Below are 14,312 nucleotides of genomic sequence, written 5' to 3' on the forward strand. Positions count from 1 at the left end.
CAAATAAATAGGCATTTAAAAATGTTATGTAAATCTTACCACTAAACATCAGAAGCCCAGAGAACAATACCAGAAACAAATAGACATCACCTTTCCAAACAAGACAAATCAAAAACAAATTACCCTGTCTCCAGGTTTTAACACAGGTTCGTTTTTTGTTCCCAGTTTATTAAGCAGTGTGTAAGCCAACTTTAAACTTCTGCTCCACAACTTCCCTGGGAAAAGAAAACAACAGGCAGAAAAAAAATTATAGGCCTACTTTAACCAGAGAGCATTTGGTTCAGCCAGCTGACAAGGCTTGCTGTTACAAGCAACTGTGAAGAGTTAGCTCTACCCTCGCTAACACAGCAAGTCCTTCCCCAAGCAGCTGCTCAGTCATTCGGAAGTCACACATGCCCAGAAACAAGCAACACCGCTCTGCTGGACATGATATTCTCTCCTTTCTCCTTTCTCCCTTCCCTTCCCTTCACTCTTCTCCCCTTCCGTTCTCTGCTTTTGTGCAACAGGGTCTCACTATGTAGCCCAGGCTGTCCCGTGGACTCAGCTGGCCACAAACTCAGAGATCTTGTGTCTCCTGAGTGCTGGGATTAAGGCCAAAGGTCACCGATATATGGCTCATTTCAATTAATAATTGAGACATTTGCAACTAAAACAAGAGACCCACCGTATGTGAGGGTGTAGACTGGTTTCCCGGTTACATCCAGCCCAGTCAGGCAGGGGCACTTGGCTTGGGTGGAGCCCCAGCGCTGCAGGGCAGATTCCAGTGCAGGTGGCCAGTTACAGATGACGCCCAGGGGCTCTCCCTTCACTGGGGTCATCTGCCGGCCCTCGGGCTTCGGCTGGTTGGGATCTGGCTGAGGTACTGTGGCAAACAAGCAGGAAGAAGAAGGAAGTTCAAGGGGCTCTAACAGCTCTAACCTCTGGCACATCTCCCCCCAGTCTCTGACTTCTCACACTGAGACAGGACAACTAGGGCTCTGTCACCCTCTCACAGATCACCCGGGGAGGGTGGCTCTCACTCCTACTGTTGGGAGTGCCCAAATATAATGGCTGTTTATCAGTCAGCTGAGCTCAACTGTGAGGGATGTGAATGCTTACCCCAGAATCTGAGGGAGTGTCTTATGCTCCTCTCTATGCCGGAGACTTTCTACAGTGGACATGCATTATTCAAATAATTCTTCAAGTCCTACACTTCTTTTGCTGGTCGTTGGTACTGTTTGTTCTGTTTTTGAGGCAGGATCTCACTATGTAGCTAGGTTTGCTTTGAATGTAGATTGGGATGACCTTGAACTCAGAGATCTGCATGCTTCTGTCTCCCACCATGCTCAGCCTTCTACAGTCTCATTGAAGGAAATTTAGACATAAACTAGACTAAAAAGTGAAGTATTTAGTGTATACACATGTGTACAGACTGAGAACATGAACAAGTGGGGTGTGGTAGCCTGTAGCTCAGAGTTCAGGAGGCAAGAACAATCTCAGGTTTAAGGTCAGGCATGGAATATCAACAGAACTCTTATCCAAACAAACACTGAGAAAGCCAGCCCTGCAGAGACAGCTACAGAGTGCACAGGGCACACTGACAGGAATAAGAAGGAACACTCCAGCTCAGCCATTTCTTTTCCAGTTGGTGACATTTCTTTCTCCAGTACTTGCCATGTCCTGGTTTTGCTGTGTGCATGCTCTGAGTGCATGCGGTAGCTGTGTGAGTCACAGAACTGGCTCAGTGGTTAAGAGGACAACTGCTTTTCCAAATGATCCACGTTCAAGTCACAGCACCCACATGTCAGCTCGCTAGTCTGTAATTCCAGGTTCAAAAGATCTGAAACTCTATTCTAGCCTCTGTGGGCACAAGGCATGAAGTGGTACACATACATGCATGTAGGCAAAACACCCATATACATAAATCAGTATAGAAAACTAAAAATAAGGAAAAATAGTTCTCTGTAACTTACTAATGTGGTGGATTCGTAGACCTCACTTACCACGTTCGTTTGACTCTTCCTTTTTTAGAGTCAGCACTCGGGCAGTGGGTCCCTAACAGCGCTGTCTTGTCTGTCACTGCACTTCGTTCGAAGGCAGCCCCACCCGCCCTGCTCACCTCTGGCTGCTCTCCTCACTCTGTCTCTGGGGCCCATCTTTGCTAGGACTTCCTTCTCCTCAGTGTCCCCTTTTTACGACCTGCACACGCGCGCGCGCGCGCACACACACACACACACACACACACTAAATCTAGATTACAAGAAAAACCACACACTCTTTATGCTTCTGCATCTAGCTTATTATTCACAAAACAAAATGATCTCTCCCTGGACCATTTCTCTGGATCCACTCTAGGGACTGACTACTTGCCTCCCTCCTTAGTTCACATGCAGTATGACAGGGCTTAAAGTTAGTCTAAATGTAGCAGGAGCACCCAGGAGTGGCTGGCTCTTTAATAAACTGTGTCATCTCCACAGAGCCTGTACTCCTGGCAGGCAGTTTGCCAGGAAGCTCCACGGCGCACTCCTTCGCACTTCCACAGACACTGGCGTTTTTTTACAGGCTCATTAGTAAGAGAAGTCTATTCACAATTAGTAGAACTAGCCTCCAACACGCCAAATCCATTCATATTCTGGTGTGATCTTAAGCTCCAGTCCTCTCTGCCCATCTCCCCAACCCCTGCTGCCTGAGACCTAACAGGTAAATGATTCTGGGGGATGGCACAGCGACACGAAGCCCATTCAGGCCGCTGTGTTGACTGCTGACATGGGCGTGCATCTGGCCCTTTTACTACTACCTTCCACAATTTCTTCAGAGTCATCCACAAAAAATTCCTTTAAGGGGGGTCTTTTGGGTCGTTTCAGAGTGTTGAGAAGCTGCTGGATTTTTGTGGACACTCTACTATTAACAGGAACACCTGTAGGGAGAAAATGGTAAATTCGATTAAAATTTTTTGAGCTTAATAAAAATATTTCTTCCCTCAATTAAAGTAAACTCTAAGAAAAAAAAAAAAAACTATTAGGCTGGTGAGATGGCTTAGCAGTTAAGAGCACTGACTGCTCTTCCAGAGGCCCTGAGTTCAATTCCCAGCAACCACATGGTGGCTCACAGCCATCTGTAATGGTTGTATCTGAAGAGAGCAACAGTGTACTCATGTACATAAAATAACAAATCTTTACAAAAAAAGAAAAACTGATTAACTTTGTATTATCAATGAGACATTTAAGGTATAGGTGCCTAGTGTACTGAAACTTTCTAAGTTTTCTTTCCTGCTTTTTCCCCCTCTCCTCACTTAAGACTTTACTTCTAATGGAGCCTAGACTTTGCCCAGTTCTGTTCTATCCAAAAGGGACCCAGAAGACAAATGACTGCTGTGCTGTGCATACAGTGGAGAGGTTGCCCAGGCTCCCTCTTCTCTTGTAGTGCTCTGTTCTTTCATAGTCTGTTCACAGCACCTCCTGTGAAGGCCAACCGTGAACAAGTACTGAGAGGGCTCCATGGAGTGGTGGTGAGCGGCCCGGCTGCAGTGAGGCTCTGCAACTGGGACAACTAGGAACGGCTACGGTAGAATTTGGAATCTCATAGTTTACTGACGACTCCCTAGCATCTACCAAGGGAGCTGCATACCGTCAGCTGTGTCCATAAGGCTGGATCTGTTGGATCCTTTGTGCATGCCTTTAACTATGCCGGAAGGGGGCAGGTCGATGTTTGCAGGGCGAAGGGAGGAAGAGGAGGAAGAGGTAGTTGCAGTGACATCGGGAGGAGCAGAGACATTCTCTAGGAGAGGAAAAGATGAAAGTTAAAATCATATGGTACTGGCAATAAAAGAAACCACCTTTAAATCCTTTGCTTTTGAAGGAATAAAAAAGAACTCGCTCATTTAAAACAGACTTTAAAGAAAGATTTTATTTATCATTATAAGAGTGTGTATAGTATATGTGTGTAATGTATGTGTGTGGTGTATGTGTATACATGTGTATATGTGCGTATGTATGTCTGTACATATGTATGCATGTGTGTGATACATGCATATGTGTATGTATGTGTTTATGAGTGTATGTGCATATATATGTGTACGAATGTGTGTATATGAGTATATACATGTTTATAGAGTGCACAAGTGGAGATCAGAGGGCAATTTTTGGGAGTTGGCTGTCTCCATCCATTGGAGACTCAAAGGATGGACTGAGGTTATGAGGCAAGTGCCTTTACCTGCTGAGCCATCCCCTAGCCCTAAAACAGACTTTATAATCAAAGTCTAAGGTAAACCAGATCATATCAGCTTTCCAAAACTATCATTTTTCAAGCTCTGAGTAACCTTAGTTATTACATCAAATCACCTAGCAAATATTTCTCAAAAATGTTATTTTCTTACAGAATGCATAAGTAGAAATCCAATGTTGTAAAAGTCACCTGAAAATAATAAAAGTGAGTAACCAGCCAGTTTGCCACCAGTTCTCCAGCACGGGACACATCCTCATGTTGTGTTTTCCCTATCGTGGCTTACAGTGGGTCAGATGACCCAGGATCTCACACGATGGGAAATGAGGTAAGTCAACTTCTAGTTCTGACAAAACAGCCCGCAGCAAGGCACCTTCCTGTTCTCTGTAGAGATTAACCCACATATGCTACTTCATGGAAAAATTCTTGTGAATTTTACTTTTTGAGACAGGGTCTCCTCAACTGGGCCAGCTGCTCCTCCTGCTGGGACTACAGCAGCAGCCTACTCACTGTGTGTGTGTGTGTGTGTGTGTGTGTGTGTGTGTGTGTGGTGTGTCGAGGATTCCTAACACAGGAAGTCAGCTTCTGTTGGAGAGTGATGCAAAGGAGAACTACTGAACAGCTATAGAGTGAAAAAAATCTTCTGAAGAAGAAAATTAGGGGAAGTAAACTGTACAGTGCAAAAATAATAAAACCACTAAAGTCATAACAAGGAAAACACAAGTGTAAGATTAGTTTTAGAGTAAGATTTCTGTGCTTCAAAGCCCTATGATTATGAGTTTTATAAATTTAAATCTTTTTAAAGTTTGAAACAAACTGGCATGAGTCCACTGTGGTATAGCATGGCTAGGAAGGCATCAAGTGTTTTCCTTTGGTCTCCTGTATCTCGAGAAACTTTGAGTTGGTGAGTCTTCTACGTCAGCCTTGTGAGTGCTGGAGTCACAGGGGTGCCAGTACAGTCAGTTCTGGGCTTTGCTTTGCTTCTCAAGAAGTGATGATCCTACTATATAGCCCAGGCTAGCCTCAATCCTGCCTCACCTTCCAAGTGCTGGATTGTAGCCAATTAGAAAGTATATTGCTGCCGGGCGGTGGTGGCGCACGCCTGTAATCCAGCACTCTGGGAGGCAGAGGCAGGCGGATTTCTGAGTTCGAGGCCAGCCTGGTCTACAGAGTGAGTTCCAGGACAGCCAGGGCTACACAGAGAAACCCTGTCTCGAAAAAACCAAATTCAAAAAAAATTGAAAAAAAAAAAAAAAGAAAGTATATTGCTTTTGATCCAGCATGTTCATCTGGGCAATTTCTGAAAGAGAACAGCACTGGATACTGTTTCATTGTCCAAAATAAGGGCGTGGCTAAATGAGCTAAGGCATAGGCAAATAGTGGCATGCTTTAAAATCACAAAAAGAACAGTATAATTATAAACATGTATCATGTTCATAATGTCTCCTGAGCGCTGGGGTTAAGGACGTGTGCTACCATGCCCTAAGAGACTATGGTCTCTTTAAGGAACAGGAATTAAGTCAATAAGCACTAATATCCAGCACAGTGGATGTGACGGTCTCTGTAACTCGGCTTTAAAAATTAACAGTAGCATAAGGAGGATGTACAACTGTTCTAACAAAACCCAGACCATGAGGCAGGTATCTGGACTTCTCTTTGCAAGTGGAAAAGCTCCGTAAGACATATTCTATGTAAACTCTCCAGGTCACATCTCAGCGGCTTGTTGTCTGTGACAGTGTGGTGGAGAACAGGACTGTCTGTGTATGTTGGCCACAAGACGTGTGCACAGGGTAGAGGGGCTACCATGGATGGCAGGTAGCTTTTATGTGGCAATTCTATTAACAAGGTAGGTATCTTCATTAAAAACTATAACGCTAATTTAAAATTTCCCAGCCTTTTCAGAAATCAAATTGAAATGTTTTAAAATGATAAGAAAGGTTGCTGAGATGCTAATTAAGACAATGAAACGTGACTGATTGTCAAGGAAACAGGTAAGACAACAGACACAGCACGAGGGTGGAGCACGGCACTTGGTGGCACCGAGGGAGGGAGGCAGAAGGCCAAAATTCACAAGTGCTTGAAGCAGAGGCAAGCCCAGCACTCCACACAGCAGCAGCAGCAGCAGCAGCAGCAGCAGCAGCAGCAGCAGCAGCAGCAGCAGCAGCTTAGCGTGCAGACCTTCGGCCTGCACGCAGCTTATGCAGCCACACCACAGCAGCAAACAACAGAGACCCAGTCTTTAAGCTAAAGACAAAAGGTCTTGCTGACAATGGCTTGGTGTTGAATTGGCACAGGTTAGATTTCCATGCTTTATGAAATACAGACAATACTCCCAGAAAAATCTGAGCTGCTAAATATTTTAGAGGCTCTTGATGTAGAGACTTTTGTTTTGTTTTGTTTTTTGGGATAGACCCATACTCAGACCGGTGCTGTATCTCACAGCTTCAGTATTGCTTACAGAAATAGATATGGCTTCAGGTGAGTAGCATTCTATCCTGACACTGCCGGTGATGCCTATCACCCCACGGTGAACGAATGCATTGTGGCATTCCCCTCTCCACCTCATTAACTGTTCTCTGTGATCAAACTTTCTAGGCCATTAAAAACTTAACCCAATCATAAACTGTTTCCTGCGTACTGGGTGCCAAATGGAACATTAGGTAGGGTTCTTGGGTAGATCCAACTCCTACCTATTCGAGTATTGGCAAATACGTCAGCTAGAGACACACTGGTTCCTTTGACCTCTCCATGGGACAGCGTGGAAGACGCAGATGAAGAGGTGGACGATCCCTGGATTGAGCGGTTGATCCAGGACTCGGCATTCTGCAAGCTTTGTTGCAAGGCAGCAGAGAGCGCAGCTTGGCGTCTCAGAGAGCCCTCATCCTCAGAGGCCGAAGACGTGTCTGTGTGGAATTAGAAAAAAAGAAGGGTCGATCCTGCCTTGAGCACAGACCTCAGCTCTTGCTCATTGCCTGCACACGTGATGCTGACATCAGAGGAGCACTAGTGTTCTGAAGTTAGATTAGCGGTGACATCTCCTAAGACTCAGAGAAGATCCACAGACCACAACTCACAAAACAGAATAGCTGAACTCAGACAACCATGCTAAACTCAAAAAAAAAAAAATTCTTCAAAGAATTTAACTATTTTCTTGTTCTGAGATTACTCAATGTCTAAATTCTAGTTTGTCTACTTATCAGAGACTTGTGATGGGTGGCCACATGGGGTTTTGTGGGTATTTGTCTCCGCTTAAAAGGAAAGGACGGTGGCAGAAGACAGGTCAGTGAGAGCTGGGGATAGGGAACTGAGGTGGGAAGTGAAACTGAAAAGTAGAGGGTCAAAGCTCAAAGGTGAGGTTTCCAAACATGGCAGAGTCAGAGAAGACTTACAACTCCCCGGTGCCTTTCAGCCAGACTGACTTCAGGAACCAGGCCTAAATTAGAACAGCTTGCCTAGAAAAAGTCCAACCACATAGAGGGAGGCCACTCTGGAGAGAAGCTAGTTATCGTAGGCTAGGGCTCTATAAGGTGTAAACTAGCCACTACATCCCTAGTCCCAGGGCCTCACATGTCCTGTGTAAGCCAACTACCACATACCCAGATTTTGTTTGTTTGTTTTTTTAATTAAAACAGCCATGCTCAGATTTGCAGAAAGTTTTGCCTACTTCACGTGATTAAGTGGGTCCAGGTCAATAAGAAGGCAGGACAATTGCTAACAGTCCACAGTGGGGATGGGAACCACAGCAAAGTAAACAATGAAATCCCACTATGGTAATCCGGAATCTGTAAATCTAATCTGTAAGCCCAGAGCACCAAAGCTACACAACCTTTGCTTCTTGTTCAGGACTACCAGCAAAGCATTACCTCACAGAAAAGGAGACCGACTGTGATGGTTTCTAATGCACTATGTTCAGGGAAACTAAGTCAGGTCCTAGGGATTCTTAGACGTATGAATGTCTATGAGATAGTATGTGCCATTAAAAAGCCACACAGTGTAGTACTGGTGATATACAAGCCCACACTAGAACACAGCATTGCTTCTGGAAATGGACCACGGGGAGAGCTCTATCGGAGGAGGGCTGATCTTGGCTCAGGGTTTAGCGCCTCAGTGTAGGCCGAGTGCATTATAAGGAGCTGTGAGATGGAGGGGGGGAGGGAGGGAGGGAAGAAGACACAGACAGACAGACACAGACAGATAGAGACTCTGGAGACTTCATGGATAAAGCAAGGCTCCGTGAAGGAGAAGATGCATGACATACATAACAGGGAATGCGCGAAGCTGAGCACAGACAGACAGACAGCAGTATTTAGAGAAAGCATTATAATTTCTAGAAAATACTCTTTTCAGCTCTATCTTGAAAAAGGTGGGGGCAGGGAGGAGTGAGACTTGTGACTCACCACAAGAACAAAGTGTTTTCGATGAGGCCACAAAGGCCTCTGGATTTACAAGCTGCCCTTACTGTTCATTTTAATTTGTGTAAGTCTAAAACCAAAACAAATCATTTTTTATAGATAGTAAAACCAGTATTTTCATTATTGGATTTATGGAAAACTAAGTGCATTATGTTTTTGTATTTGATCAATTATATAATTAGGTGTAGTGTTTCAATTCAATTATCTGCTTTGCCAGCCAGCCCTCCCCTGGGTGTTTAATGGCTTACAGTTACGGAGCAGCATAGGCTAGGGAAAAACATGGCTTTGGTGTCTGTCTTTCATTTGAACCCTGAGGCCCACCACTCTATTTGTGACTTGAGGTTAAAATGATTCATTGTGAAGACTGCTTATCCACAACAACATGATAGAGCCAGTGATGAGAAGCTGGTGAGACACAGTCCTGCTTCCACAGGCTCAGAGCCTGGCAGGAGTCCACGTTCCTTTGCTCTGCAGTAGAAGCAGGGATTGGCTGAGAGGCAGGAGGGATAGCATCAGGTGGGGAGAAGTTAGAGAGGATGCAGGGACAGAAAGCAGGGCACATCTCAGGACATTAACAAAATGGGAGGGCTAGGGAGATGGCTCAGTGCTTAAAAGCATTGACTGCTCTTCCAGAGGTCCTGAGTTCAACTCCCAGCAACCACATGGTGGCTCGCAACCATCTGTGATGGAGTCTGATGTACTCTTCTGGTGTGTCTGAAGAGAGTAATGGTGGATACATAAAATAAATAAATCTTTTAAAAAAACAGAAAACAAAACAGGAACCAGCTGAAGCTCACAGGCAAAACAGTGACAGTGACAAGGACAGACAATGGGGCATGAGATGCCAAGGGCTCCAAACCCAGGGGACACCTTCCTCACTCCACTGTGGGCGGGGCCGGCAGGCAGCCTGCAGCTACAGTCAACTCCAGCCCACTCCCACGCACTGGACTAGTGATAAAAATGGGATTCTTTCTTTCTGATCTGACATAGTATCTGATATTTTCTTTAATAACAACTTAAATAAGGCACTGGAGAGATAGCTCAGCAGTTAGCAAGCACTTACTTCTGTCAGAGGAGCCAAGTTCAGCCCACAACTTTTTAAAAAATCAAAATGAGCTCTTTTAAATATTTTCTTTTGTAGCTTGAAAAAAAGAAAGAAAAGGAAAAAAAAGCAATTGTCAACCATGAATAACTGTAGAAATTTGGGCAAGATTAAAGAATTTGTTTTAATTCATTAATTTATTTGCAGGGGTACCCATGTGCCAGGGCACACCTCTGGAGGCTGGAGAACAGTGGGTAGGTGCTGGTTTTCTCCTTCCACTCTGGGTTCTGGGCATCAGGAAATGCCATTTCACTGACCCAAGGTAATGGTAGCTTGGTCTTGAACTCAGGACACTCAGGCCTCCTGCCTCCTGAGTGCTGGGAGTACAGCAGGAGCTACCAGCTCAGATAGCTTGCTTGTGGTGCTGCCTGTGGGTCTAGGGCCTAGACCTGAGGCTGCATGCTACGCAGGCACGCACTGCCCGAGCTCCGGCCCCAGCCCAGGAACAATTCCCAAAGCATTCTCTGCCTGTACTGGAGTGATGGGATTTATCAGGCTCCACTCGACAGTGTTCATCAGAAGCCTGCCATTTATTTGTAACCAATTAGGAGATGTAGAAATGATTTGCTTATTGTTTTTAAGAGAAGAAAAGTCCCCAGTTTACTAACTTTTCCTCACTGCTACGACTTCAGTCATGTGGACATTATATTAACAATGTTTATTTTTAAAAAGTGAACACACAGGACTGAAGAGATGCCTGAGCAGTTAAGGGCACTGGATGTTCTTCCAAAAGACCCAGGTTTGATTCTCAGGACCCACATGGCAGTCCACAGAGGACCAACTCCAGGGACTGAGACAGCCACAGAGCCAGAACATCCACACACACAGAACCTGAACGTTTGTGATATTAGCTGTCCATTGCACTCCTGGGTATTTATCAAACAAAACAAAACAAAACAAAACAAACAAACAAACAAACAAACAAACAAAACCCCAAAACCCAAAGCTCTTATCTATACAAATACTTGTACATGAATGTTACTTGTAATAATGTAAAATGGGAAACAACCCAAATGTCCAAGCACAGACAAACAGATGGATAAACTGTAGTCTGCTCAGCCATGAGCCGTCTATTGGGATGGATACAACGTGGAAGAATTTCAAACTACTTAGGGTGAATGAAAGCTAGCCCTTCCCTCGTGCTCTACCTGTGAAAAGGAAAACAAAACTGCACAGCTCTATTGCATAAACACCTAGAGAAAACACAAGCTAATGCACAGGCAGGGAGAGCAAAGCAGTGGCTGTCAGGGTGGGAGGATCATAAAGAACTGAGGAGAATGCAGAGATGGGCATTACCTTAACTGTGTTTCTATGTCACTACACAGCAAAGGACACACCCAAGTACGAGCTGCTAGGCTGTAGCTATAGCTCAGTGACAGACTGCGGGCTTAGGGTGTGAGGGTGAACCCCAGCACCAACTGTCCCCTCCAAAGTTATTTATATTATGTCAACTTTAATTGAATAAAACTGTAAAAATCACATCTGAAAAGGCTTTTCAAAATTTGAAAAAGACTTTATTTGAAATTTGAGAAGACTTACAAGGATAAAAATGGCACCTGAAACAGACACCATCTGAAAGCAGAGAGGTGCCGAGGAGCACGGTGAAGGGACAGGCTCCTGGAGGACAGCGCCACCAGAGATGAGGAGTACAGTGAGCAGACAGGCTCCTGGAGGACAGCGCCCACCAGAGCTGGAGCCATGACTCAGGAGTTAAAGAACACTAGATGATCTACCAGAAGACCCAGGTTCAGTTCCACCCACATGGCAGCTCACAAGAGTCTAACTGCAGTTCTAGGAGATGACACAGTGTGTATACATGCATATAGCCAACGCCCGCAGGTATACAAAAATTTTTTAAAATCTTTTAAAAAAGAAGAAGAAAGGAAAAATACATCCTGCCGTCGGGTCAGTTCAACAGGTAACAAAATCTGGTCTGGACAAGGGTTTGGGCGAGCGAGTAAGCCACAGTGTCCTGACGGAGGAAGGGCCACTCTAGCAACCACTCCAGAGTAGTGCGTCATTTCACCTGGGCATGGAGGAAGTGTGCAAGCAAGTGCTTCCCACCAAAGAGCCATTTCTCCTGCTACCAAACCTGTTGTGTGGTGCTAGGGACTGAGCTGGGGGCTTCATGCTGGTCCTCATCCCCAGCCCAGGGACTCTGTTTCAAGTAACATTTAAGTGATGGAATGGCAGCTCTCAGGAAGTGATGGTAGTTAGGGTCTAGCCCTCTGTGGTACTGTGCATATTTAGGCAACCATCAGGTGAGAGGGCTTTCCTGCCCGTGACACTTAGGGTTGATAAGACCTGAGTCTAACCATTACCCACCGACAATGAGCATCTGGCTATCTCCTGTCGGCAGAACAACTGCCCTCCCTATCTTGTGAATACAGGAAACACAGTCTGGCAGGGCGGTCTTAGTGAAGGTCTTCCGCACAGGGTAAGGCACCATAATCCCATAAAGCATCCTTGAGGTAGATTAAAACTAGTAATGCCACAGTGTGCCCCAGGACATCATTCTTATGTCAAGAATGCAGAGACCAAGATTAAAAGCATGGTAAAAGTTTAACTGTCATGTACGACCTAGTCAGAGCACAAGTCCACATGCAGCCTCTTCCCTCAGGGCCACCTGCCCTCTCTTACTGCAGCAAACAATACCCCCCCCCCCCCCCAGGCTTCAGAAAAGCTCAGGAACAGAAATAAATAAGTTAGTGCTGTGGGTGTGCGCTGTATTCACTTCTGTATGAGTGAGCAATGTCACTACACAAAGGACCTCTCCAGAGAGAGCTGAGGTAAGCGCCTCATGACAGCAGTAAATGGTTTCAGCACGAGACAACTGCAGCACAGTCACTCAAGCAGTCTAAAGAATGGGGAAGGCCACAGGCGCTAACACTAGGAGTCACTACACACTTATAAAACTTGAATTTTCTAATCCACAGCAGTTTCGTGTAGGTGTCAATAATTGTATTTTAGGCTGATGTCTTATTTATGAAAAAAAGAAAAATCCTTTCCCATGCCAACTGTTATCATTGCTTCCAAACTGCATAACACTATAAATAAAGCCAAAACATCTGGCCTTTTCCTCCTTAAACCCATTTGATCAGGTGGCTCTCAATTTTCATCCAGTCAGTAATTCAGGAGACTACATCTCCCACAGGGAGAGCAGAGTGATGTGTGCCCCAGAAGTGAGCGCCACACCACACCAGTGAGCACATGGATGTGAGGGCTGTCAGTCAATGTACAAAGATCGAAGGCTGAAATGTGCTGCAAGTTCTCTGAAGATATGTGTGCACACACAGGAGGTTGTATGTGTGGGTGAGGCGTGCTTGCAGGTGTGTGCCTCTGGAGGCCAGAGGTTGACATAGGTTTGGTGACTGGCTGGCCAGTGAGTCCTAGGAACCCACTTGCCTCCTCCCCACACAGTGTAAGGGTTACAGATGTGCACCACTGCACCCAGCTTAGGACGGAGTTGGGGCGCTAAACTCCACTGAGCCACCCCAGCTGCCTATGTTCTGACCATTGTATAACTGTCCAGATGCTGACTTTAAAAACATTCAATGATGAGCAATCCCATCACTGCTCCTCCTCACCCCTGGAATACAGCCTCTTAACTTTGGTCCTCAGGACTAGCAAAAGGAGAGAGCTAGATAAAACTGTTTGACACCCCTGAGTTAGAGGTTGCAGGTCCTGGGACACATTAAGTGGCTTTAACTGAAAAAGGAGCAGCCAAGTCACTTTTGCTTGTTTGTTCCTAGATAGGGTTTCTCTGTGTGGCTGTGGCTGTCCTGAAACTGACTCTGTAGAGCAGGCTGGCCTAGAACTTGGAGATTAGCCTTCAACTGCTTCCTGGGTGTTGGGATTAAAGGCGTGCATCACCAATGCCCAAAAGAATGGCAAGTTCCACTGCTAACATGGAACAAGCCGGTAGAGCCTTAGAATGCAGGCCCCACCTTCCCTCTCTGGAGCAAAGTACTTGTACCTGGTATATGCAGAACGGTCGAAAGAGAACACTAAGATCTATCACACTGGGACTGTATGAGGCTGCCTGGAGGGACCTCAACATCTCTTGATGGGAGAGATTTTTCTACTTGCAACACAGATGTCCCTAATAGTGTATGGGGGTATTTTGAATCCTATTCAGAAGCCCCTGGAACAGAAGGTAAAGGGACAGGAAGCCTTATCACTCTGCTGAATCAGGTCTTAGAAGAGAGGACAGTATCTTTGTTATGAAATTAGTAACCCCCGCAATGTGATCAAGACAATTACGGTACATAGTTCTCAAAGGTCCCACAAGAACAGGGCATGCATAATTAGAAATATAGAGCCCTGCAGGAGGCTGCGAAGGACCATGGCTCCATTCAGCAGTGAACAGCTCTGATTTGGTTGAGAGCCGCTCAGTTCCCTGTGGCAATGACTTTAAGAAAGGCTCCCGCTCCCTGAGAGCCTGCTCAGTTCTAACCCAGAGCTCTGAGAGCTACCGTTTACTCTGAAGCCACAGTGCCTGACAGAGGCTGGAGAAGGCTGCATGTCCCGCTGCTCCCTGCCCTTTGCCATTCACTGAAACTGAACCTTCTGCTCTTCTGCAGGGGATCTGCCAGCAC

At 45.6% G+C, this 14,312-nt stretch overlaps 1 protein-coding gene across 3 annotated transcripts in view; it reads right to left on the reverse strand.

The window, feature by feature from the left end:
- The window catches only part of Dip2b (disco interacting protein 2 homolog B), a 188,974-nt gene that overhangs the window by 59,782 nt on the left and 114,880 nt on the right, over positions 1–14,312 (reverse strand). Inside the window, exons 5-9 of one of the 3 annotated variants that reach the window (XM_052161084.1) lie at positions 6,891–7,103; positions 3,607–3,756; positions 2,777–2,896; positions 665–862; positions 124–215 (exon numbers count right to left, since the gene is read on the reverse strand). In XM_052161084.1, coding sequence (XP_052017044.1) covers positions 124–215; positions 665–862; positions 2,777–2,896; positions 3,607–3,756; positions 6,891–7,103 — 773 coding nt within the window. Of the gene's footprint in view, positions 1–123; positions 216–664; positions 863–2,773; positions 2,897–3,606; positions 3,757–6,890; positions 7,104–14,312 lie in introns of all 3 variants that reach the window. The other 2 variants (XM_052161083.1, XM_052161085.1) reach the window with 2 other exon arrangements.

The sequence above is a fragment of the Apodemus sylvaticus genome, chromosome 17, assembly GCF_947179515.1.
Source record: "Apodemus sylvaticus chromosome 17, mApoSyl1.1, whole genome shotgun sequence".
Classification (NCBI taxonomy): domain Eukaryota; kingdom Metazoa; phylum Chordata; class Mammalia; order Rodentia; family Muridae; genus Apodemus; species Apodemus sylvaticus.